We start from the raw sequence: 27,312 nt of genomic DNA, 5'->3' as shown, positions 1-27,312 counted from the left end.
AGAACACGTAACTTTTGTGTGAGCTGTGTAAAAGGATGTTAATCAGGTAGAATAGTTGAGGTTTATGTTAGTCATTCATTAATTTGATACGTTTTCAGGGCGTTCATAAAGTCTTGAAATAGTGAGGGCATTCCACAAAGCTGGAATAAAATCTATTATCCGTGTTTGAGAGATGTAGATCTTTTGCAGTGTGGGACGTGAAGGTGGGAGACATTTTGTGATTTAGTGAAGAAATGTATGTTGGTAGTGTGTAAGTATAAGTAATTCAGTAAAAAACAGGTGGGTCGTTTCATGAAATATAGTACACAATACATGAAAATTTAAATTGTATGACAGCTGATGGCAAGACATTTTAAATTTAATTTCTTTCTCCTGGTGAACTTAAACAAAAGTTTTTATTTTATTGAAGTAAATCGTGCAGCCAACATAAATCAAATACAGTGTTGATCACAAAATAAGTAAAAATCATCCAAAATACATATCAAATATTAATGACATAAACATAGGAAATAAAAATCTAAACACTGCAATAAAAAGTAAACAGAATGGACAAAAAAAAAAATTAAGTTGTAAAATACACAAAAATAGTAGCTTAAGTCCCAAAAATTTGTATTGTAATGGGAAAAGAAAAATATAATGAACAAGGAAAGAAAAAGAAAGATAGGTAAATAAATGAATACATTTAAAAAATGAAATGTATAAGGGGGGGGGGGGGGGGGGGGGGGGGAATAGAAAGGTCAGCAGAGACCTGGAGTAATGAGAGACTGAAATTGGAACCAAGGAGACCGAATCACCTGAAATTTAGCAACCCCATTAATTTGTAAACTGGTAATATACTCCATGGCGGCTATGATGTTAATCTTTGCTACTAAGGCAGGCAGCGGAGGCGGGTTTTGATCTTTCCAATATTTGGCCATAATTAGGTATTTCTCTGCATTGCATATGTGTCCAAGCAATTTGTCTTGAGACTTGGAAATCCCAGGTATAGGAGCATTCAATAGGGACGCTACAGGATCTAAAGTTACCCTAAACCCAAGAACACAGCAAATCAATTAATTAACCTGGTCCCAAAAAGGAAGTATAGAAGGACAGAACCACCAGATGTGAAGGAATGTGCCCTCCTTTCCACATAGTCTCCAGCATAAATTGGATGTAGCCGGGAAAATGGCATGGAGTTTGGTGGGTACTAGATACCATAGGGAATAACTTTGTAGCAAGTTTCTCTAATTTGATACACTAATGGAGGCCTTAGCTGTACGTAATCTAATCTCATCCCACTGATCATCCTCCAAAGCTAAAGACAAGTCAGACTCCCAAGCCATATATATATATATATATATTATGGAAAGATCCGCGCTCAACATGTAAAGCGGCACTACCATAGGCAATATTATACTTGCAAATCGAGACTGTGTGAGACCAGTACTTATAGTATTGTGTTTATTTAGATACAATGGGTCATAATCGGGAGTAATATGGTTTGGGATTATCACGGTTAGTGAGTGCTGTTTTGTAGTATATACAGTGGTGGATCGTATGTATCCCCACACTGAGATGATCCACCACTGTATATACTGCAAAACAGCACTCGCTAACCGTGATAATCACAAATCATAATCGGGAGCTATATTACTCCCGATTATGACCCATTGTATCTAAATAAACACATTATTATAAATACTGGTCTAACACAGTCTCGATTTGCAATTATTATATTGCCTATGGTAGTGCTGATTTACATGTTGAGCACGTATAGATAGATATCTATCTATCACTTAGGGACAGGTACCCTAATTGGACCCTGCAGCTCAGCTAAATTATTAAATACCCATAATTAGCGTAGCGCGGATTCCAAAAAAGATTCTCTATACCAGACTCCAGAGCCAATTTGTGTGGTTCACAGGTTGGGGGGGTTAGGGCCCAAAATTGAATGATAGATTAATGATATGTTACCCTTCTGGCCAATAGAGAATAAACATAACCGTTGAAAAGGAGTAGGCGAGTGTAAAGTAGAGGACTTGGTTTGAGAACGGACACAGCTAAGAATTTGAAGATACTGAAAGCGAGGAGGGCAGGCCATAGTGGTCCTGGAGGTCTGAGAATGTGGAAGGAGCAAATGCACCTTTAATGTGGGTGAAGCGTTCAATGCCACAAAGCAGCAAATTTACTGTAACAGCCCGGGGTAAACAAAGGATGGTTCCAAATCGGGGTCAGGGGCGATGGGTAAAAAGATAAGTCACAGGAGCTGCAAAGTCTATCCCATAACCCAATAGTAAAATATACATTTGGAACTGAAAAGGCAGAGGCTGGTCTGCACGATCCAGGAAGCCATACCAGAGAGCTAACAGACCCTCCCTGAATTAAGGAGTTTTCGATATCTACCCATTTCTTAATCCCTGTTGCAGAGTGCTATGATACAATATGATTAAGTAGACATGCTGAATAGTAGGTTTGCAAAATGGGGAGACCCAGACCACCCGAGACTGTACTCTTAGCTAGGATAGACCTACGAATTTGGGGCTTATGTCCAGCCCATATGAACTTGTTACATAGCTTCTGCAGGGAAGCGAGTGCTGAACACTGAACACCAACCGGAAGGGTTTGAAAGAAGTACAATAAACGGGGAAGGAAATTCATTTTAATTGTATTAATCCTGCCTATCCATGAAATATACAGATTAGGCCACCTGTCTAGGTCTTGCGTAAATGTCTTATTCATGCCTCTATAAAGCAAATTATGTCCCCATGATTAAGTTTTAGTAATACACTCCTAAATATCTAATGGCTAATGGTCTCCATAGGGATTGAAATTTAGAAGTCAGTGTTGCCTGAATTCGGGGGGGAACATTTAAAGCAAGAGCTTCCGATTTTGAATGATTTACTTTGTCACCCGAGAGGGAACCATACAACAACAGTTCTGTCTGGAGATTGGAGAGAGATACTTAAGGGTTAGATAATATTAAAAGAACATCATCCGCAAATAATTACAATTTGTATTGATTTTGCTTTATAATGATCCCTCCAATGTTCATATTGGTCCTAATGCATGCCGCCAGTGGTTCAATACATGAAGCAAAAATTAATGGTGAGAGTGGGCAACCTTGTCATGTGCCATTAGACAGAGTAAACCGTGGGGAGCAAAGGCCATTGGTCATAACCGCTGACGAGGGGTTAAATATAGAGCCTTGATTACAGACAAAAAATTACCCTGAACACCGAGACAAGGCGGCGTTGAAAATAAAAAAAAAAAAGAAGCCAGGAGATGCGATCAATGCCTTTTTCGCACCGAGGGCCAGGACAACTGGAGAAAGTTTAGTAGAGTTGATATGGTGAATTATGTCAATAGTCCTTGTGTTGTCTGAAGCCTGTCGACCTAGAACAAAGCCCACCTGATCAGGATCCACGATAGAAGCCAAGATTTTGGCGAATAGTTTAAGGTCGGTGTTCAGTAAGGATAATAGGCCTATAATTATCGCAGAGGGAAGGAACCTTACCTGTTTTCGAGATGACTATAATTCGGGAAGCCGTCGAGTATAAGTGAAATGGGGCTCCGTGCATAATTTTTGTTAAATAATTGAATCGTGTAGGGCATAAGTTGGGGGGCAAATGATTTATAATACACCATCGGGAACCCATCCGGGCCCGGGGCTTTAGATGATTTTTGAGATTTAATAGCGATTTCTAATTCGTCTGGCGAGATATCTTCATTAAACATTTGGGAAGACACTATATCAATTTTGGTAGGTTACAGGAATCTATATACTCCTGACATTCCTTTTTTTTATGAGCAGGTGGGTCGGAAGGTGGGGGGCTCCATAGCATTTGAAAAAAGCATTAATACGTTTAGGATTGTAAGTCTCTTTCCCGGAGAGCTCTCCGATGAAGGAAATGGCTTGAGAAACCCGTTTAGCACAGAGTTTATTAGCCAATAAGGTGTGGGCTTTTTTACCTTCATCAAAAAACCTCTGATTGACCTAATGTAAAGAACATTCAACTTTTTCAGCCTGAATAGATTGTAGATTGTCGCAGGCCTGAAAAGGTCGAGCTAGAACTTTTTTTAGAAAGGGTGCGTTTGTTCCCTATCCAAATTCGTAAGGAAAAAAAGTACTAATAAACAGTGCGCTGTAAAAAAATAGGATATGCTGCCAGAAATTGCACAAATGGATGTACATCCACAGCCCTAAGAATGCAATAGAGAAAATATACTGTATGTGCAATAAATTCTGCGTTACCTATTTCCCCATGCAAACCAATGATCAATTAGGTAAATCAATACACTAAATATAGAACCAATAAATTGAGAACAAACACCACACAATGAATAAGTTAACTTATTTCATGGGTAGTGTTTGTTCTCATTTGATTGGTTCTATATTAGTGTATTGATTTACCTAATTGACCATTGGTTTACATGGGGAAATAGGTAACGCAGAATTTATTGCACATATATTTTCCCCTATCCAAATTCGCTATAGTGGCGGTCAAAGAATTAATAGTGTTCCTGATCTCTCTTTCTACGAGAAGCGTATTGAATTATAGCTCCTCGTACAACGGCCTTATGGGCCTCCCAGATCATGGACATGCTACAGTCGCCAAGGGGGTTCAGAGTGAAGTAGTCCTGAATGTTGGTTTTAATACTTTCCTGGAACCTGAGGAATTTTCAACAATGTTTCATTCAGTCTCCAGGTAGGTCTACCCCCTGTCGCTTCCAAAAGGTCAAAGGACGCTATTAAAATAGAATTGTCTGACCATGTGTTCGGGACAATAGAGGAGCGGTGAGCTGTTTGTGATAGGGAGGCACAACACAAGAAGAGGTCTATACGAGAATAAACGTCATGAGGATGAGAATAAAAAGTATAGTCTCGGGTGGTGGGATTAAGGGAGCGCCCAACATCAAACAGACCAGCCTCTGCCATAGATCTATGGAGTGCAGAAGAATTCAATGCCACACCACTATATGAGGGCAGGCCTGATCTATAGAAATGAGGGGTGATGACTAAAATAAAGTCGCCACCTACTAGCATCTTTCCCCATCTGTAAAGATTGTTTGCAGAAAAAATTACGAAAAAAACAGGATTGGCCAGTATTAGGGGCGTACAGGTTAGCCAGCGTGACCGCCTCATGTCCAATTTTACCACGTATCACAATATATCAGATTTTGTCCAGCAGTTGGAACAGGAGGGAACCTCGGATGAGAATTGCTACCCCATTACGTTTAGAGACATGATTAGAGTACCAAACATTAGGAAAAATTTTGGAGGAGAGTGAGGGATGGGAATCCCTTTTTTTTTTTTTCTTCTTTAGTTGAGTTTCCTGCAATAATATCACGTCTTCACACAATTTCTTAAAGGTCAAATGAAGATGTGAACATTTCTGGCAATGATAGAAAGGCAAGTGATGGGGTATGCAGTCGGGAAGCCGGCGGACCTAATCCCGACAGCCGGCATCCCGACTGTCATATCCCAGCAAGGGTCTAAAGCCAGGTGTCGATATGCCAACGCCTGTCATTAGACATACGCCGGGATCACGACACCCGGCATCCCGATGGAAGGGACGCCGAGCGTGGATAGCCACGGTGTAGGTTTTGGGTTCCCGGGTAGGACTTAGGGTTAGGCACTCCCCCCCAGGAGGTTAGGTGTAGGCTAGGGGAAGGGAGGGGTTAGTGTTAAGCACTCCCCCGGGGGACTTAGGTTTAGGTGGCGGGTAAGGGGGGGGTTAGGTTTAGGCACTGGGAGGGAAGGTCAGGGTTAGGCACCCCTAAGGAGTGTTAGGGGGTAGAAATAGGTTAGTCAATACTTACCTTAGGACGATCGGGATTTCCTCCTCTGCTGGGATGCCGCTGTCGGGATTCCATACGCCGGGCATGGGTCCGGCGGTAAATCATACCGATTCCAGTGATGGGCATTGTAACAAATAATATGGGGATCCTACACAGTGAAGCAACACTACAGGCTCTGCAGCCTAGAGAGAAAAAGAAAAAAATAAATAAACTAAACAAAATTAGAAAAACTAATAAGTAGCGAGGATCACCCAATATCCTGGTGAACTTAATGTAACAGATGATGTAGTTAACGGTGACTGGTTCTTGTTGAATGTGATGGAAAGAGTTACCCAGGTGAGATCAAGGACATCAAAGATGGTGAAAACTTAATGAGCACAGTGGGGCAAGGTGGCAGCAGCTGGAAATGGCTATCATAACCAGATTAAATATTTTATTCATCTTTCTGATTAACTGTGAAGATTAACAGGCCTACATTAATTCATGTTGATTCTACAGGTTTGAGTAACTTGTATCAGAGCACTTTCATTGGGGAGAGAAATGTAATGAGTCAAATGTCAAAATTGATTTTAAGTATAGTTTGGTTAACATTTAGTTTTGTTTGTGTCTCAATCATATACTTAGGGTCTAATAATTGTATTGCACAGGCATGTCAAACATGCGGCCCGAATAAACATTTCTGCGGCCCCAGAGTGTGGGCTCACATATATATAATATGCGGCCCACACACCTGCCACAATCGGAGCACAGCTCCGATCGGGCAGAGTTTACTATTACAAGCTGGCAACAGTGGTCTCTGAAGCGATCCCAGTGATGCAGCGCGCGGGTGCGATGTAATGACGTCACCCGAGTCGCCTGCGACGAGTGGAGCCTGCTACTCTGGATCTAATTAGAACCAGTCAGCTTCAGCGTCTACGCGGGACAGCGTGGACTAGAGCGGTGCCCAGCGGCTGTCGTGAAGAAAGGTAAGTACTGCACAGACAAGTGGGTTGGGCCTGTTCTATACTGGGAGGGGGCACAACATGAGGGGCATTACTGGGGGCTCTGCATAAGGGGCATTACTGGGGGCACAACATAAGGGGCATTATTAGGGCACTGCATAATGGGCATTGCTTAATGGACACAAATTCAGGGGGCATTGCAAAAGGGGCTCGAATACAGGGTGGAATTGCATAATGGGCAGTACTACAGGGGGCATTGCATTGATTTTTTTTTTACCGTATATACTGGAGTATAAGCCGAGTTTTTCAGCACATTTTATGTGCTGAAAAAGCACCTCCTCGGCTTATACTCGAGTCATGCCCGCATGGTATGCAGCTGAGTAGCGTACCATGCGGGCCGCGGTGCAGACTGTGTCTCTGTGACACAGCTGCACCGCGTGTGTAGCCCTGACCGGACGGAGTTTGGTCAGCACTACACACTGCCAAAAACACAGCCACCGGAGCCGGCAGCTGTGTGTTTGTTGTAATCAGCAGCCGATAAGAGTCTGTCAGACCAGGAGCGGGGTTTCAGGTAAGTGGTGTTCTTTCTACTAAAGGGTCCATAGGGTATCCACAGGATACCTTGGGGTATAGGTGTGACGTCAGTCGCTGGGCACCATAGAGTTAAGCTTTTCAGCCTCCCAGGATGCACTAGGGTCCCCCTCCTATACCCCGCCCCCGAGCCAAGGCACCTCAGTTTAGTTTGGTGCCCGGCCGGAGTCGGGTGCACCTGTTGAAGTGGGGCTAGAAGAGCCCCTGAAGCTTTTTCTTCATGCAGCTGTGGCTGCACATCTGGATGAACAGCATGGACAGTCAGTCCTGACGTCCATGCTGTCTTCCCTACACCCCGCCGGTACCAGAACGCCGGTACTGATCCGGGGATGCTGGTGGGCATCTGGGGTCACAGCTAGCGGTGACCCCAGATGTTCCGGACCATGGCCGGATTCAAGGGGGACAGAGGTAAGCAGCGGGGTCCCGCGGAGGGTCCCCGCTGATCACATGGTCCTAAGTCCCCAGGCAGGGGGCTCCCTGGGGACTGGCTGCAGCGTGGAGCCAGGCGACCAACCTGCGCTTCCACTACCCCCTGGGACAGCGGACCGCAGCTGAGCGGTAGCGCTGCGGCGTCCCAGGGGTTAAATGCATGCCAGGGGAGCGCGCCTTCCCTGTCTCACAGCCGGCGCCTCCCCCGCTGCACACAGCCCTCTCTGCACTGTGCTGACTGGCCCTGTGTCAGCGCTCCTCCCCCAGGCCAGCCTCCTCTCTGCTCTTCGGCGGCCATCTTCTCCAACGCATGGTGAACGCTGCTGGAAGCACTGGACGGAAGCATCGTGGTCTGGGTCCCCCCGCATACCTCTCCTCCACTGTGGTCAGGTCTGTGTGTGCAGCGCTGTGTCCTACCAGGCCCTGTGTCTGTGTAGTTGAGTGATCAGCGCTGTTAGTGCAGGAATTGATTTTCTTTGCATTGTATGTGACTGTGCTAGCGCTGCCTGTAACTTTTCTTCTCTAAACTGTCAGCTTTATTACTGTCCCTGTTCTTTCTGCTAAGCCCTTGCGGTGCGGTGCTGCAGGGTGGTCTCTCGCCTATTTAATATATAATTGGTGAGAGGGGTCACATACGTGGTGCCATCATGTCTGAAAGTGATTTTCCCCTCCGGCTACAGTGTACCACGTATAAAGTACCGTTAGCGGAGGGGGAGGGTAGCGCGGAGGGCCTTTGCCGGCAGTGTTTGTCCATGGCGCGGCCTCTTACGGTTACAGCACCGCTACAGGAGCCGCCCTGGGCTTGTTTCGCTCAGGCGCTAACAGCTTTAGTGGGCCAGTTAGCTCCGCAGCCCGCGTTTACTCCGATGGGTTTGTCCCAGCAGTCTGTGGTGTCGTCACCCATGCAGGGTTTCCCACGACAATTGGTGGTACCCCACAGTCTCCCTATTTCCCCGCTCCCGGTTTCTCAGGAGCCAGCGTGGGTTAACTCCCTGACGAGTTCTGTACAGCACTTGTCGGATGTATTGCAAGGGGAGTCTGTGATGCGGCCTCATAAACGGCCGGTGGCGTCTCTGTCCGCTCCTTATGAGGATGACGAAGGGACGTCTGATGATGGGGAGATTCTGGATCCTTACGATCAGGAACCTCTCCATACTAAGGACGCTGATGCTAAGTCCAAAGTATATATTCCTGGACTTATTCGGGCGGTCCGCACAGCCTTGGTGATTGAGGACGAAGTTCCCCCAGCGGCTAAGTCTAAATATGCCTTTTTCAAAGATGTGAAGGGCGATGCCACAGTCTTTCCTCTTTCGGGTCAGTTGGTGGACCATTTAGAGGAGGCGTGGAAACAGCCTGGCAAAAGATACCAGCCGCAGAGACGCCTGGCGGTGGCTTATCTGTTCGCGGATAATTATTTTGCTAAGTGGGAATCCCCTCCACAGGTGGATTCTCACGTGACCCGTCTTGTCCGTAGTGCCACATTGCCGATGCCATCCATGTCCTCCCTTAAGGATGCTACGGACCGCAAGGTGGAAATCTGCCTGAAGTCCGCTTATTCCCTTGCGGGGGGGGCAGCACGGCCGGCTATGGCCATTTGCTTGGTTGCCAGAGCGATGGAGCGCTGGGCGGATTCATTAGAGGCTTCTTTTGATTCCGACTGTCCGGCCGATCAGGCGGAGTTGATTGGCAATCTCCGTGATTCGGCCACTTCCATCAACGAAGCGGCTCTAGACATTAGTACTCTGGTGTCTAGAATTTCTTCAGCAGCGGTAGCTGCTCGTCGCACCTTGTGGCTGCGATCCTGGAAGGCGGACGCAGATTCCAAGAAGGGTCTGGAAGCGTTGCCGTTTACCGGAGAAGTTCTCTTCGGTCCGGATCTGGATAAGATTGTGGCCACTCTGGCGGCAGCCAAATCGGCTTGTCTCCCGTCGGCCGCTGCTCCTTCTGGTTCTGGACCATCGTCCTTTCGGTCATCTAGGGCCCAGGGCAGGCCCAAACCACAGTCGTTTCCTTGACAGGCTGGCCCTAAGAAATCGGCCAAGCCCCGGAAGCAGGCATGGAGTACCAGACGTCCGGCCCCCAAGCCAGATGACAAGCCTGCGGCCTGACGGTCCGGGCCTCCCTTTGGGGGATCCCAGGGTGGGAGGCCGCCTGCTACAGTTCGCCCAGTGTTAGTCGACCACTACGACAGACACTTGGGTACTGGAGGTGGTTTCCCACGGATACGCCCTCTCCTTCCGGCACAGACCCCCGGCTCGATTCTTCACCACGGGTCTACCATCAGACCGGAACAAGGCTACGGAGCTGCGGAAGGTATTGCACACTATGCTCCAGGCTGGAGTTATAGTGCCTGTTCCATTCTCCCAGAGGGGCCAGGGTTTCTATTCAAATCTACTTTTGGTACAGAAACCCAATGGGTCATATCGTCCGATTCTCGACCTCAAAGCACTCAACAAGTCTTTGCGGGTCCCGAAGTTTCGGATGGAGACCCTACGGTCCATCATTCTGGCGCTGGAACCTGGGGACTACATGGTGTCATTGGACATACAGGACGCTTACCTGCATGTCCCTTTTCTTTTGCGCCATCAACAGTTCCTCCGGTTTGCAATCCGCAGCGACCACTTCCAGTTTCGGGCGTTACCTTTTGGCCTGGCGACAGCACCACGTGTTTTCACCAAGGTGATGGCGGTCATGGCGGCTTCTCTGCGGCTGCAGGGAGTCCGCATGTTGCCGTACTTGGACGACCTGTTATTAGTGGCAGGATCTCCAGAGCTCCTGTTACGCCACTTAGAACTGACCATTGCACTGCTGCAACGGCACGGCTGGCTAATCAACTGGCAGAAGTCCACTCTAATCCCGTCTTGGAGGATTCTGCACCTTGGAGCCTTATTGGACTCGCGACAGCAAAGGATCTTCGTGACGGAGGACAAGATCTCTGCTTTACAGTCAAGGGTGCGCAGTTGTCTGCACAGCCGCCGGGTGTCCTTACACTCGGCGATGAGGTTACTTGGCTCCATGGTGTCGGTGTTCGACATGGTGGAATACGCCCAGTTTCACTCCAGACCTCTGCAGCACCTGATCCTGTCCAAGTGGAACGGGCTGCCTCAGTCTCTGAAGTCCCAGACGATTGTGCTCTCCCCGGAGGTTCGCCTGTCCCTTGCGTGGTGGTTACAGACGACCCACCTCAGCAAGGGACGTCCGTTCTGGGTTCCAAATTGGGTCCTGTTGACAACGGACGCCAGTCTTCGGGGCTGGGGAGCAGTTTCGGGTCCACACTTGTTCCAGGGCAGGTGGACGCCGACAGAAGCGGAGCTTCCAATAAATATCTTGGAACTCCGTGCGGTCTTCAAAGCTCTCCAGCAGGCACAGCGGTTTCTCCAGGGTCACCCGGTGCAGGTCCAGTCGGACAACGCTACCACCGTGGCCTACATAAACAGGCAAGGAGGAACTCGCTGTCGGGCGGCTCTCGTAGAGGTCTCTCGGATCCTGGTTTGGGCGGAGCGCAATCTTCCGGCCATATCAGCGGTCTTCATCCCGGGAGTGCTAAATTGGGAGTCGCCAGGACGTTCTTCCGGGGGAATGGTCCCTGCACCCGGACGTTTTTCAACTGCTGGTGGACAAGTGGGGTCTTCCAGAAATCGACCTCATGGCGTCCCGGCACAACAACAAGTTGCCGGTGTACGGGTCTCGCACAAGAGACGAAGGGGCGTCTCTGGTGGATGCTCTGTCCGTCCGGTGGACGTTCCGGTTCGCATACCTGTTCCCTCCGGTCTCCCTTCTTCCACGGGTAATCCGGAAATTCAAACAGGAAGGAGGGACGCTCCTGTTGGTAGCTCCCGCGTGGCCCAGACGGCACTGGTTCTCAGACCTTCAGGGTCTGTCCGTGGACAGTCCTCTGTGGTTGCCGCTACGACCGGACCTTCTGTCTCAGGGTCCTTGCCTTCACCCGGACCTGACTCTGCTGTCTTTGACGGCGTGGCTGTTGAGACGGCCATGCTGAGGTCTCGGGGGTTTTCCAGCTCTGTGGTGCGTACCATGTTACGAGCTCCTCTTCCGCGAGGATATACCATCGCGTGTGGCATACGTTCTTCCAGTGGTGTCGACCGAGAGGTTGCACCGCGGGAGTTTTGTCTGTCTCTGCTTCTCGCCTTCCTGCAAGCGGGACTAGATCATGGGCTTCGCCTTGCTTCTTTGAAGGTACAGGTTTCGGCCCTATCTGTCTGGTTTCACCGTAGGATTGCTACAATCCCGGATGTGCGCACCTTTATGCAAGGTGTTCTCCGCATTCAGCCACCCTTTGTTCCACCTGTGGCGCCTTGGGATTTGGCTGTGGTCCTGAGGGCTCTCCAAGGACCGCCGTTTGAACCACTGGGCTCAGTGGATATTAAATGGCTAACAGCTAAGACTGTTTTCCTTCTGGCCATTGCTTTGGCCAGACATGTTTCTGAGTTAGGGGCTCTTTCTTGTAGACCCCCTTTCTTGGTTTTTCATGGGAACAGGGCAGTGCTCCGCACTCGGCCCGAGTTTCTTCCCAAAGTTGTTTCCCAGTTTCATGTTAACGAGGAAATAGTTGTTCCGGCCTTTAACTCACCGGGTCTTTCCGTGGGTGAGGCCTCTTTGGATGTTGTGCGGGCCTTAAGGACTTATGTTGACCGCACTTCTTCGTTTAGGAAGTCGGACGCTTTGTTTGTCCTCTATGGCTTCCGTAAAAAGGGTTGGCCTGCTTCAAAGCAAACTTTGGCAGCCTGGATCCGTATGGCTATTTCTGAAGCTTATCTTCATGAAGGCCTACCGGTCCCTTCTTCTCTGAAGGCTCATTCCACTAGGTCTGTGGGTCCTTCGTGGGCAGCTCGACGTGGTGCCTCTGCAGTTCAGATCTGCAAGGCTGCTACGTGGTCCTCTGTTCATACCTTCGTGAGGTATTACAGGTTTGACACCTTCGCCTCTCAGGATGCTTCCTTCGGGCGGCGGATTCTCCTTTCTGCACAGGAGCGTCCCCACCCTTAAAGGATACTGCTTTGGGACATCCCCAAGGTATCCTGTGGATACCCTATGGACCCTGAAGTAGAAAATATGAGATATGGTTAGAACTTACCCTTGTTATCTCTATTTCTACGAAGTCCATAGGGTTCCACAGGACTCCCGCCCTGTCGCACCTGTGCTGCAGATGGGCTTTGCTCTGGTCACCGGTTTTCCGTCTCCCTCTGGTGAGAATGTGATTCTTGTATGTGTCCAGATCTTTTTTCTCTCTCTTCCTTCTCCTCCTCCGGCCTATGGCTTGATAACTAACTGAGGTGCCTTGGCTCGGGGGCGGGGTATAGGAGGGGGACCCTAGTGCATCCTGGGAGGCTGAAAAGCTTAACTCTGTGGTGCCCAGCGACTGACGTCACACCTATACCCCTAGGTATCCTGTGGAACCCTATGGACTTCGTAGAAATAGAGATAACAAGGGTAAGTTCTTACCATATCTCATATTTTATTAGGACTACTGGGGGCACTACCAGGGGGGATTACTTGTGGGGGCACTACCAGGGGGGCTTTACTTGTGGGGGCACTACCAGGGGTTCTTTACTTGTGGGTGCACTACCGGGGGGGGATTACTTGTGGGGGCACTACCAGGGGGGGATTACTTGTGGGGGCACTACCAGGGGGGGGATTACTTGTGGGGGCACTACCAGGGGGGGGATTACTTGTGGGGGCACTACCAGGGGGGGATTACTTGTGGGGGCACTACCAGGGGGGGGATTACTACTGGGGGCACTACCAGGGGGGGGATTACTACTGGGGGCACTACCAGGGGGGGGATTACTACTGGGGGCACTACCAGGGGGGGTTTACTACTGGGGGCACTACAAGGGAGAATTACTTCTGGGGGCACTACCAGATGCTGCATTTCCCACCCTAGGCTTATACTCGAGTCAATAAGTTTTCCCAGTTTTTTGGGGTAAAATTAGGTACCTCTGCTTATATTTGGGTCGACTTATACTCTAGTATATACGGTAATAATAAAGCTTTCAAAATTGCATATTTGACTTTTTTTTATTTTTGCGGCCCACACACTCATAGACCTTGAATATTCGGCCCGGTTGGTAGTTTGAGTTTGACATACCTGGTATAGTATAACAATCATATTGTAAAAATACTTAGGAGAGCAGGTTTAAATAAATGAGTCCCCTCCGTTTCTATGCCCATTCTGTTGTATAACAAGTCACGCATATAAACAATAAAATGTGACTGCTAAGAGTGTACATTTTTTCTGCATTTAAGCATTAATTATGACTACCTACCCCATATGTTGCCATGTTTTTAAAATGTTGAATTTTGAGTGTGGTGCATGTAAACTTCTAAAAATTAACATGAAATGTGATGTGAGTCTCGTGGAATGACCTAGGTAACTAATGTAGGAACTTACAGAGTGGAGCAACAAAGATATGTTTTGCAAGAAAATTCAGTCTAGATGTTGCATTCAAAATACATTATAAAAGTGAAAGTCATTTTAGGTGAAGACAGGAAGGAGACAATTGCAGTTATCAATGTGGGAAATAGGTGCATCAATTAAAGTTTCTGCAGTGTCTTATGTGAAGTATGTGTTTTCTGGAAATGTTTTATTAGATGTATTCATTAGGATTTGGATACAGATTGAATGTGGAGAGCAAAGGACAGTTATGAGTGAAGAATGAAGCCTAGGCAGCGAGCTTAAGGAGTAGGGTGTATTGCTAGAGTGTCGGAGCTCGGAGCTACCAAGTTATACCACAGCATTGTGCAACTAGAAGGACTGTTTAACGCGCAAGGAGGGTTAGATGTATGAGGACACATCTGTATCATCCACATACAGATTCTGTGATGCTGAAATCCAAAACATATTAGTTTTGTAAGAGAAGTAGTATAGATAGAAAAATGAAGAGGACCTAGCACTGAGCCTTGCGTTACTCCAGCTAATAAAGGAAGCAAGTAGGATGAGAACCGGGTAGGTCTTTGTCCTGAAGACCTACGGATTGTAGTCTTTGTATGAGAAGAGCATGGTCAGCATTGTCAAATGCAGCAGAGGGATCCAGGAGAATTAGAAGTGAGTGAGTGCCATTAAACCTAGCAGTGATGGAATCATTCATCATGAGTGCAGTCTCTGTGACGTATTGGGACAAAGCTGGACTGCAGTGGGTCCTATAGGTTGTGTGAAGAAGGTTTAGGCAAGTCTCCCAAGAACCTTAGAGAGATTTAGGTAAATGTGATAGATGGGACAGTAATTTGAGAGCGTATGCCAGAATTTAGCTTTTTCACTATAGAAGTAATCGCCGCACGCTTAACTAATGATGGAAAGATTACAGATTTTAGTTAAGGTTGAGATAAGCACAGGGGACAGGGCTTGACTGATTTGTGGCACATAGGATCAGGAGCGGAGAGGTAGTAGAGTAGGAAGATAAGAAGATGGTAGATACTTCATCTTAATTTGTAGAATCATATGGGGAAAATGTGCCAGAGGGATCAGGAAAGGAATTGAGCAGATTAATGATTAATTTTGATTCTTCTCAATTTTGAAGTGGGAAGCACGATCTTGGACACGGATGGTTCCCGATGGGTTTGGTTTGTGAGGGGTGAGGTGACCTTTAAATGAATTAAAAAGTTGTTAAACCTGTTTTAAACATACTTTATGCTGCTCCCAGAGAGGAGGGACCGAAGTCTGCTAAGTAGCAAATGAAAACAAGTTCAAATGGATATAACAGTACGCTGTGAATCAACCTCAAACTACCTAGTATAGTCTGCAACTCACAAAGTGGTTTCTGCAAAACTACTAAAAATACAAATGTAGAAAAAAAAGAGTTGAGCGCTAAGGACAAATACTATTGGTTGAGTTTATATATATTTAATACCAATATAAAAAGCAATTACAAAGACACAAATGAAATGCCAATCATTCATTGAATATTATGATAATGTACCAGCAAATTGCATAGATATACAATGTATAAAGTGAGCAATAGTAGCGTTCCCGCTAGGCTGTTTTAGCGTGGCGCTGCGCCCTGCCCTCCTACAGATGAATGTTTAGTGGAACAAATTTATTTACTCACCTGTAAGGTGAGCTATATATGTAAACAGGTAATTAAGTGCACTTTTTAAAGATACATAACCATGATGTCATGGAGAGACAGATTAAAAGGTGTAAAATTGTTTTCACTATTTTTGACAGGGAAATCCATAGAATACCAATTACATGAAATACAATTTAATGAAAGATAGAAAATGTTTCTTGTGCTTAATTATTCCTGGTTACAGAAGGACCTTTTGAACCTACTATAGTAATGGTGCAAGTCCACACTGATGATGATGATGGTTCTTAAACTAAGGGGTTTATTTACTAAGCATCAGGTTCTAAAACCCGGCGCTTCCAATCGTGTTTGTGCACAGATGCAAGCAACGCCACAAATTGGCAAATTTCCACCTTCTTTTCCATACGCACAATATGGGTTTAATTACAGCTGACTTTCGTTTCACGGGAAGCAATCGGGAAGCCGACTGCCTATATACCGGCAGCCGGCTTCCCGACTGTCTTATCCCGGCAAGGGTGAAATGCCAGGCATCTAGATGTAGACGCCCGCATTTCCCCGACACCGGGAGACCGGCACCCGGCATCACGATCGTAGTGATGCCGGGCGCCGCGAGTGGACAGCCGCGGGGGGGAGGGTTTGCTTTAGTGCTCCCGGGGGGGACTTAGGGTTAGGCACCCCCCCAGGAGGGTTAGGGTTAGGCTAGGGGGAGGGAGGGTTAGGGTTAGGCACCCCCGGGGGGGACTTAGGTTTAGGTAGTGGGGAAGGGGGTGGTTAGGGTTAGGCACTTAGAGGGGGGATTAGGGTTAGGCACTTGGGGGGGAAGTTAGGGTTAGGCACCCCTAAGGAGGGTTAGGTTAGTAGATAGTTACCTATCCACGATCGGGATTTCCAGCGCTGTCGGGCTTCCGCTGCGTCGCACTCTGCTCCTGTCGGGCTGCCGCTGACGGGAATCGAACCGCCGGCCATGCGGCCGGCGGTATTTCATACCCATTCCCGTTTCACTCTTCATTAGCCCCTTTGTGCAGATTTGCCTAAGGTTCAAATGATTTCAAGCTTTTCTATGGTCAAAGCTCTGCAAGTGATTTGCAAGTTCTTTTTTGGATACATACATGGAAGCCACTACAGTAACTGCTGTTTAACACCAGGATTACATTCAGCCCGCAATGGGTAATTTATTTTGTTGCTTATCAGGTGGAATCCTTTCTGGTGGTTGTCTTCAAGTGATCTATGTACAGATTGTCTTTATTATACAAGTAACTGATATACATGAACATCCTATCTTAGCAGTTACTTTTATATATTAACAGTCTGTTTTACCATGTTGTTGTTTTTTAATCATTGATAATTTATTGTAACTTTTAATTTTTAGATTTAAATAATCTCCATATTGCATATTCTGCTTTCTCTTCCTAATTTGCAAAAGTAACCATTCTTGGTTTGGTCTCCCCCAAAGTTATGGATTAGAGACACACTGCCACTCATGTGTGAAATCCTACTTTAAATCACACTACGTCTGTTGACGCCACGTGGACACAGTGCATGCAATGTATGATGCATACGCAATACCTTCCTATATTGTAACACTAGCAGTATGCATAATAATTGCTTTCTTCATATCAAGAATACAATGTGAATTACAGTGTTATAATGTGAATATATATATATATATATATATATATATATATATAATAACCTTATGTGAAAGCAAATGAACACACACACCAGTTTTTGTGGTCCAATGCACAAAAGTAAATATTGTATTGAAAGAATATATAACATTAATATTACAAGCAATTCAGTGGTACAATACAGTTCAAGAAAAAGTCAGAGTTACAAACCAGTATAAATACGTTCACATGCGCGTCCCCGGATCCAGAGAGTACAGTCGTCACCAGATAACTGGTAGAATTTCAGCTGCTGGTTCCTGGATCAGGGGAGCGCATTATTATACAGTTAAATTTTGGGTGTGTATAATGGTAAGCTGTGTCGTATTCCATTGGTCCAGGGGCGGGACGTATCCAGTTCACTGGGGGTCATTGGCTGATTCCAAACAGTGGGTGATGCCTAGGCTCATGATGCAGTTACAAGAGTTCACCTCTGGATTCCTTCCAAAAACTAGCTCAAACCTACCATTCATTAAACATAAATCTGACATTGTCGCACATTGCGGTAAGAAGATATTAGCAATCTATTCGCAATCATCGGATTACTGATACCACAATTCTGCACAATATGATACTAAAACACGATATTATGTGGTTCCATCCCTGAACTATATGTATGGTGTGAGCTACTGAAGCTGAGATTTATATATTACATTGGACATGTAATATAAATATCTAATATATATACCTGTATATACTGAAATTACTAAATAGTAAGATAAAGGAAAGATTAGTTTTACAAGAAATGCCTCAAAGGAAATTAATTGTGGTTAATCAAACCAATCTCTCACGGCCACAATGGGGAGCCTTGGTACTGCAGCTGGTGATCAACTGTAAAATCAAATATACTTGAATAACACCAGGCCCACAGGGGTATTGTCTAAATCAATATACCATAATGATTAAAAGTGGTTTCCATCAAATTAATATATATTTCATAGCAAGGGGTTCATGTGTGTTTGTATGTATACATGTATCAAAATAGTGAATTTCTTGAATTAATGTACTTCAAATATATATTAGTTTGTTAGGGAGGCAGTTTAAACAGGTTTTTTCTGTCTTTATCACTAAAACAATGGGCTAGGCACTCATGTGCTCAAGTGTGTGTATACAATGCGTATAATTAAGATCAAATCTCAGTGCAACAGACCTGGGGTGGTCCTATAACTAGTTCATCCATTGTCCAGTAAGGGTCAGCTTATTTGTACATCAAACACAGGGAATGTTGGTGAATATAAATCCTTCATTTTATGACACCATGCTTCTTTGAGCTGACCTATTCAACCTGGGCCAGCAAACATTGATTTACATCTCCTTGAGGGTTACTGGCTAAACTATAATTATCTATTGCATTTGAAATCTGTAAGACTAGGGCAGTTATTGCATAAGATTTTGGCTATAAGACATTATTTAGTATTTCATATTTATATCTGACTTCGACACATGCTGATGGGTGTGCTACTACCCCTAGCAAAAAACATGCTAATGGGTGTGCTACTACCCCAAGCAAAAAACGTAATAAGGGGTACTAGTGTGGTTAGCACACAATGATATGCCTAAAACGGAATTGTTACATCTAATATATATGGCTCAGTATGTTAGTCAATATTAATATATTGATATCTGTATAGTTCCCTGTAAAAAAAAAAATATATATATATATATAAACTTTAAAAAAAACTTTTTTTAAATATTGAAAAACCGTGAATAGATCTGTGAAAGTCATAAATAGTAATTAGAATAAATTAAAATGTGATTGCTTTCTGTAATGTGCATCTAGTATATTTATTTAACAATTATATGGAGTATCAAGGATGTTCCTTATTAGTGAGATGTCCTAGTCTAGACCATTTCATAGTGTATCCCTCACTGAGGTGAGATAGTAAGGTCCAATGCAACCTCTTATTTTTTATCAATAATATTAACTGTAAACATAATTTTTCAAAAACTATAAAAAAGAAAGTAAAGCCCCAAGCAATATACTGAGAAATGTTTTATCTTCGCCCAAAATCATATAATCCAATATAACTATGCGCTGGATTATATTGGTTCAGTTATTCAGATCACTGACTTTCAAAGTATAACAGCAACAGCTAATGGTGTTGTGTGAAGCCTGCTCAGCTCCTGTCAAGTGCTTTAGTGCTGCAGGGAACAGATATGAATTTTACAAATATTCTTCTTCTCATAGAGACATTTATTGATTTGATTTGAATCCTAGCTGCTAAACAGTGACCTGTAGTCATGAGATGATTGTTTTCAATTGCATCCTACAAATGTTTTCTATCTTGTTAATTCAGGGTCACAAGCACAGATGATTACTTCCTAAGTGATGGTCTTTACGTTCCTGAACATCAACTTGAAAACCCTAAACCTCTTAATTTGGATGTCATCTTGTTGAACCCTGTGAGGGACCCAGACTGCGAAGATGCAGAAAAGGGTGAATCCGCTGCTAAAAAGCTAAAGCTTATGGAAAATGATGAAGTAGCGGGTGGTCCTGCCTCTGCATTTCAATGTGCATCTTCACAGGGAGTCAGCTTTGCTATGTGTGAAAGTGCAGAATGCAGTTTGATAAAGGGCACTTCCCTCAGTGACAGCATGGAAACAAGCAGTGATTTCAGCACCATGTCTTCACAGAATGCTAAACTCTCTAACAGTATCATTCAGATCTTGGAGAGAGGGAATGCTTATGTCTTGGATATAGATCTAGATTTCTTTTCAGTCAAGAATCCTTTCAAAGAAATGTACACACAGGTTTGTATTAAGACCAAGGCTAAAAACCTTTGTTTTTAGTAGACCCTAATTTATGAAGTTGTTTGTACTACATTTTTCAAATACTTCATAGATGCACATTGTGTGTTTTTAAAAGGGAGATTTTGTACTTTCTTCACTGAAAACAGAATGTTCAAAGTGTGTTTACTGAATCCCTATATACAGGGAGTTCATGCTCAATATTCAGTATGCTGTACAGTAATACAGGTGAAGGCTGCAGCTAACATTAAAAAGTGGCATGTTCAGACACTTGTGATTAAGTGTGTTCGTTTGTGGACTATATTTTGGATTTACCAGTATTAATTGGCATTTTGCAGGCTTTAATAATGGCCTTCACAGGTCTCTCGCCTTGTTAAAATCTTAACACATAAAGGACAAATGGGAATGGTTTTACATATATTTTAGTACAGTAAATGCATTGAATATTTACTTTTTAGAGGGATTAGGTTGTGTTTTTTATTTTGTTAATGCTTTTCATTTTTATTTGTAATATCCAAGAAACATACCATAGGCCCCGGGAATTCTCCTGTGTTTGTTCATTCCTTTTCCAGAATAGACTTACAGGACAATACCAAAGAATGGATTTACAATGTGTGTCCTGAACATTTTAAGTACCTGCTTGTTCTACTTAGGAGTAGCTCAACTACAGCTGAAAAAGCACATTGTCTACTTCTGTATTAACTTTACATTGTGGAGAGGATTTTGCTTTTATAACGTGTCCTTATGTTTCATATGTTGTTTTTTTTAGCCACTACAGTATTCTTTTATAATGTCAATTATTTATTTTTCTCTTTGTTTTCAGGATGAATATAAAATCTTGCAGCAATTGTACAGCTTCAAGAAGCCGAGCCCTGATTCCACCGAGGTAGCTCATACATTTATTCTTGCATAATAAGGTTTTTTGGTAACATAAGCAAAATGTAGTATATGAAGGAGATCCTTTATCATTCAAATGTAGCATATATATTATGTATTACCTGATCACAAGCATGGATTAACAAAAGTTGTACAGGTCCTTGTTCCTCCCTGAAATGGATCTGTTAACCCCTTAGCTCCTGAGCATATTTTATTGCTTTTTGGATTGGTCACATTCCAAACACCAATACCCGTTTTGTAGTACTCACACAAATTATACCTGGTTTTATCAGAAGACTTTTATTTTTTTTTTATTTTTTTTTTGTGTAAATGGTATTGGTTGGCTTATTCCTCCTTGCATAGCAAATCTACCTAAGATGGCCAAAAAAAAGTGTTGTTGACATACCTGGGTGTAGAGTGGTCCTGAAGTAGCCACATTTGCAAACTAAACTTGTTTGCTGCAGTCTCCTCCTAGTCTACCTCTCTCCACCATTTTGGAGTTCAGTTTATTACTAACCAATCCCACAGGGGAAATCCTGATAAAACACCCAAATAGGGTCACACTCCAAAAAACAGAGTGAAAACCAATTAGTGTGAAAGAAGGGTTGGAAATGTAATGTCCTCAGATGGATTAATAGAAATTGATTAAACAGTGAGTACCAATTTTTATTAAAGTTCCAATAAAGTGAACTAAGTCAATGTGCAATTTTTTTTTTTTTTTTTAATCGCCACAAAGAAATAATTAATCCATTACTCCACCTTTAAAAAACAGTGAAAAGCCTGATTGTGTACATATGTTTTCATATTAAAATCTGCTAGATTGATTTTTTTCCCATGACAATATCATCTATCAGTATTAGTATATACTTTAAACCAGTGGTTCCCAAGCTTTGTAGTTAAGGTACCCTAGTAGTCCAGGTTTTCAGGATATCCATACTTAAGCACAGGCGACTTACTTAACAGTTAGTTTGATTATACCTTCTATGCAGGAGCAATGGGTATCCTTAAAACCTGAACTGTTAGGGTGCCTTGAGGACCGAGTTTGGGAACCCCTGCTTTAAACATTTAATAACTATAAATAAAAATGCATATGCACATTTCATAATTAATCAAATATATCAATAATAAATTTTAAAAACTAATATTTATTTGATTCCACTATATTCTATTCATTACTGAGCAGTGAACGCAAATACGCGCTATAGTGTGTATTTTACCAGGTATTAATGGCCAAGGACTCTTTTAAAAAAAAAAAAAGAGCCAAGGACGCGTTGTGCCGCGGTCAATCCCTGTCAGGCTGCCAGGGATTGGCCGCAGCACAGTGCGTCTCCGGGACACGGTCCATCTGCCCTGCACGCATTTCTAACAGCACTACTGTCATTCAAATAGGTGATGGTCATGAGCCAATCTGAGCTCGCGGTCCTCTAGCTCCGATTGGCTCCTGCACGGTGCCCGAGTTGTATGACAGCGGCGCCATTTTCAAGCAAGGTTTGCACTGAGTGCAGGGCTGGCGCAGTTGCCTGCTGAGCCAGGGGGAGCCAGGCAGCAGATGAGGGCTGCTAGAGGTACACCATTAGGTGTTCGGAGGGGCTGCTGGTAAGGGGGGAAGGAGATGCATAATCTATAGGGGGCATTACTGTGGGGCATAATTTGTAAGGGTTATTACTGCGTGGCATAATTTGTAAAGGCCGGGCTTTGCTGTGTGGCATAATGTGTAAACGGCATTAATATGCGGCATTCTGTATAAAGGCTGGGCATTACTGTGTGGCATAATGTGTAAGAGGTATTACTGTGTGGCATAATGTGTAAAGGGCATAAATGTGTTCTAAGCGGCACTAATGTGTGATGTAACGTGAATAAGGCCTACTATACAGTGAAAAGCTAAAACAGCCATCCCCACTCATGGGCCGCATGACAGGCATGGCACGGAATCGGTATGAGATGCTGGCGCTCAAGGTCCCGGCTGTTGAAATCCCGATGCCGGCATCTTGAAAGGGTTAACATACCGACACTTGTTGGTCTGTATGCTAACCCTTCCCCTCTCCCTACCCGAAAACCTAACCACCCCTTGTTTTGGTGCTTAACTTAACCTCCGCCCACCCCTAGTGCCTGAACCGAACCTGCCCCTCCATGGTGCCTAACCCTCCCCCCTTAGTACCTAATCACCGCAAACACCCCGATACTTACCCTCTGTATCCCGGCACTGGGCTTTTGGCTTCGGTAATAGGAGCGTCCGCATTCAGACCGCCGGGATGTTGAACGCATACCCCTGGCACGGCATGTATTCCCACTGCAGGGAAATCTTGATTGATAAAATTGATTTGATTGTTTTCCCTTATATATTAACAGGATGCACTGGTTGATTGTGTAGATAACCGAATACGTCAGCTTGAAGATCTGGAGGCAGCATTTGGAGAGTTTTGTGAGGATGATGGTGAAGAGACTGTACAAAGATGGTCTTCAAATACCGGGTATGGATATTAAAAAATGTGTATTCCTTAACAGATTAAACTATTTTTATGATAGTTTTTATATAGATAAAAAGAACATTTAACATTACGCACTCAGGATATAGAAAATGAAGGATATGGAGATATGGCCTGCTGAGAACCACTTGCCTTTTACTTTGGCTTAACAGTGAACTCTACTCATAATAAGAACGTTGTCTCTCACTGTACCAAGTTGGCATGAAAACTGCATTATTTTGTGGTGGAAACGCCTAAAAATAAACTGCACTTTGCTCAATCTCGATTTGTCAAGTTAGAGCTGAGCTATGATAACAAAATTTCTTGACATCAATGCACGAGAAGACAGTTAGGGGTGGGGGGAAAGGTGCTTTGGGCCCGCGTTAACTTGAATAGAATAGGCTATATCACAGGGCACACAGTGATGTTGGTTCAAGTGGTGGGTGAAGACACTGCTGCCATCAGCGCTGCTGGTCACGTGGCCAATCCCGCGCCAGGGCCCCTATACAAAGCAATACAACTGGAACACCTCAAATAAAAAACAATGTTGGCAGAAGCGATTTCATTGTGGGCGAAGCACATTCAACAGCTAGTGCATATATGTGTACACGACCGCAAATCCAAGAGTGATATATCTATCTTATAGAACAGGGATCAGGGAACTTTTTTACCTTTTTCCCCAAAATATATTTAGATACGCGACGTTACCCCCTTGATTTGAAAGGAAGGACATTTTATAGTAGTGCCCCCATAGTTGTGCCCCTGTAGCAGTGCCCCCATAGTTATGCCCCTGTAGCAGTGCCCCCATAGTTATTCCCCTGTAGTGCAGCTTCTACAAAAAAAAAAAAACTTACCTTAATCCCCGCTCCTGCAGCTGCCGCCGTCCTGTCCGCCCGGCTGCTCCTCAGAACTATAGGAGAGACGTCATGACGTCTCTCCCATACTGCGCATGAAGAGAGCCGGAAGCTGGAGTTCAGAAGAGAACTCCAGCCTCCAGCTAATGCGGCCCTGCAGGGAAGGAGCCGGGTGCCCGCTGGTAATAACATCTCAGCTGGCGTCCGGCTTAGAGCCTCCCTGCGGTGCCGGGCTGGAGGTCACTGACCCGCTGCACCCAGCGCCAGTGACATCCATTCCTGGGGGTAATGGGCAGACAATGATTCATATGCATGCCCGGCTGTCCGTCCATTACCCCCAGGATTTCAGTTTTACCCCAAATGGGGTAATTTACCCATGTTCACTGACCAGTTCTAGAATCGCCCCTGTTGTGACAAAATAGCTGTACGTCGTGATGTTATAGAGTAGAGTGAAACAGATACAGGATAGGTGTAAAAAATTGTTCAGAATAGGCTGTTTAATATGAATTATTTTTAATGTATAAACATTTAAGCGGATCACAGAGTAAGTTGTTATAAAAGTTGAACATTCATAGTAGGCTGTTTAAACCGTTGAACATTACTAACTACTTTCACTTTGCAAGTGGCAGTTTTGAGTTACTTTTGGAAGGCATAACTCAGGATAGAGGATGATTTAAGAGTAAGGGTTTGTTCGCTCCTGTTCAATTTAGGGCCTCTTGGGTTTAAGGTTTTTTGAGAAATTTCCTTTTAAAAAAAAATTTAAAATTGTTCAGTACTAAAAAATAAGGATTTTCATAACATTTTGCTAGTCAAGTAGTAACGATATTAAAATGAACCTCTATATACCCCTGCCTGTACCTTCTAAATTCCTTCCTATAAACCTCTAAGGATGACGCTAATTTGCGTACGCAGTTATACAGTAAATAAAGACTTAGACCTGGAATCTGTGGTTCCAAAGCACAGATTTAGTGAAAAATCTTATCAGAAAGTGTTATTCAAGTAAAAGTTCAGACAGTTACACGCAATTGATCCAGACAAAATTTAGGCACAAAAGGAATTATACAGACCCAAGTACAGTATACATATGCAGCGCTTCCGGACCTGAAGATAGGCATCAGCAAGAGACCCCTCGTCATTCAGCACGAAGACTAAGAACCCAGCGTTTGAGCACACATATTTATACCCACCCAGAATAGACAGAACAATAGTGAAGTTTGTTGCTGATGTCATTGGTTCCCAGGGGAGAAGCATCTGTTACAGAGCATTTAACAGGCTGGTTCAAATAGATTCTCCCTGCCTCTAACAGCTGGGGGTCTTTCCCTTCCCGCCCCCTGTAACATCCTAACAGTTGTTCATGAAATATACATTTTGTTGCTTGTAGTCTCTGCGATCCATAACTCGAGAATGCATGATGCGATCTCCCCACCGATAACACCGGAATGCTGTGGAAAGAGTACGCATCATTACGAAACCAAACACGACTTGTTTAGCATGTAAAAACCTTAGTTATCAAATATCTTTATTTCTCAGCATTTAAACTAACTGAACCAACTTAAATCATATACTTTAAAGCTTATTAAACCTTATGTGTGAATATGTAATGTGTGAGTATTCGGGGTTTGATATAAGGACGCTAGTTAACTTGGGGCAGATGCGTGCGCATAAAGCTAATAAAACAGCGGTTTCATACAAAGTCCTATGCATTCACTAATATGCGACTAGTTAACAGCGCAATTGTGCGTATTAATGTGTGTATGAGAAATGGTGAAAGATGCAATCGCATGGTGCTAATAGTATTATCGCCACATGTACTAAAATGTGAGTTTATCTAAAATGGCGCTTAGGCGGCCATTCGCAAAATGATGTCTTGTGATCTCATTTTCAAGATGGCGTCTTGCGGCCAATCGCAAGATGGCGTCGTCGCGATTAAATCTTAAACTGAACTTGTCTCAGCCAATTATTCAGCTTTGACAGTAGCTACCCTCAGTGGGTCTAGTATAAATAGCTTCACTTGAGTGGAGCAATATGGCCGACTTCTAATTGCTAACAGAATTTATTCCATTAGCTGGAGAATTATATGTATTTATGTCATACAGGGAGTCTGGGGAGTGTTATGGGTGTGGGCTACATTGTAAGAGTAATAGTTTTGATACCGCTCTCATTTAACCTGGTTTGTCCAGTGAGTGGGGAGATGGGATGGATGAATGAAGATGCAAAAGTGAGGAAGTTGTGCAAACATTAAACATTCCTAGATTTATGGTGTTCTGTGCATACTGCCAATACCTCATCAAAGGCATTTACCACCCACCGTGGACAGCGCAATGGCCGACCATGGGTGCTAAATGATCGTGACCAGTGGTGTCTGGCCAGATTTGTTCGTAGTAACAGACAAGTGACACTGCATTAAATGTGGATGTGATTTTAGCTAGTAAGTACCAGGTTCATAACCAGCAGGTCAGTGTAGCGTTCTTTAGCTTCCATAGGATATGGGAGCAGAAGACCCACCAAAATGCCCCTGTTAACACTGACACCGAACACAGCGCCTCACCTGGGCTCGTGATGTCGCTAATTGGACTCTGGAACAGTGGTATCATGTGTCGTGATCAAATGAGTCATGGTTCCAGTTGTTTCGGGCTCATAGTAGGTTTTGGATGTTACGCAGTCCCCATGAGGTCATGGACTCCAGTTGTCAACAAGGTACCATGCAGGCTGGTGGTGGTTCCATAATGGTGGAGTGTGTTCACGGCTGTGGTCCGCCTGAACACGTCAACTGGTAACCACCACGTTGCATTGATGGCCATTTGCAGCCTTTCATGGACTTCATGTACCCCCACAATAATGGATAATGCAGGGTATTGCACAGTGTCATTGGTTCCAAGTTGTCCAGAATTGTGTTGAGTAGCATTCAGTTCCGAGGAATT

General features: G+C 44.4%; 1 protein-coding gene across 1 annotated transcript in view; it reads left to right on the top strand.

The window, feature by feature from the left end:
* Window positions 1–4,557: 4,557 nt before the first annotated feature.
* Window positions 4,558–27,312, top strand: part of LOC148524852 (UPF0489 protein C5orf22 homolog) — a 68,253-nt gene continuing 45,498 nt past the window's right edge. Inside the window, exons 1-4 of the mRNA XM_088471750.1 lie at window positions 4,558–4,685; window positions 19,746–20,199; window positions 21,020–21,082; window positions 23,422–23,543. Of these exons, the coding sequence (XP_088327876.1) occupies window positions 4,558–4,685; window positions 19,746–20,199; window positions 21,020–21,082; window positions 23,422–23,543 (767 nt within the window). The remainder of the gene's footprint in view (window positions 4,686–19,745; window positions 20,200–21,019; window positions 21,083–23,421; window positions 23,544–27,312) is intronic.

The sequence above is a fragment of the Taudactylus pleione genome, unplaced genomic scaffold (genome assembly GCF_031769625.1).
Source record: "Taudactylus pleione unplaced genomic scaffold, aTauple2 ptg000116l, whole genome shotgun sequence".
Lineage (NCBI taxonomy): Eukaryota > Metazoa > Chordata > Amphibia > Anura > Myobatrachidae > Taudactylus > Taudactylus pleione.
The sequence above is the reverse complement of the archived record's forward strand: the minus strand, read 5'-3'. Positions and strand labels throughout refer to the sequence as shown.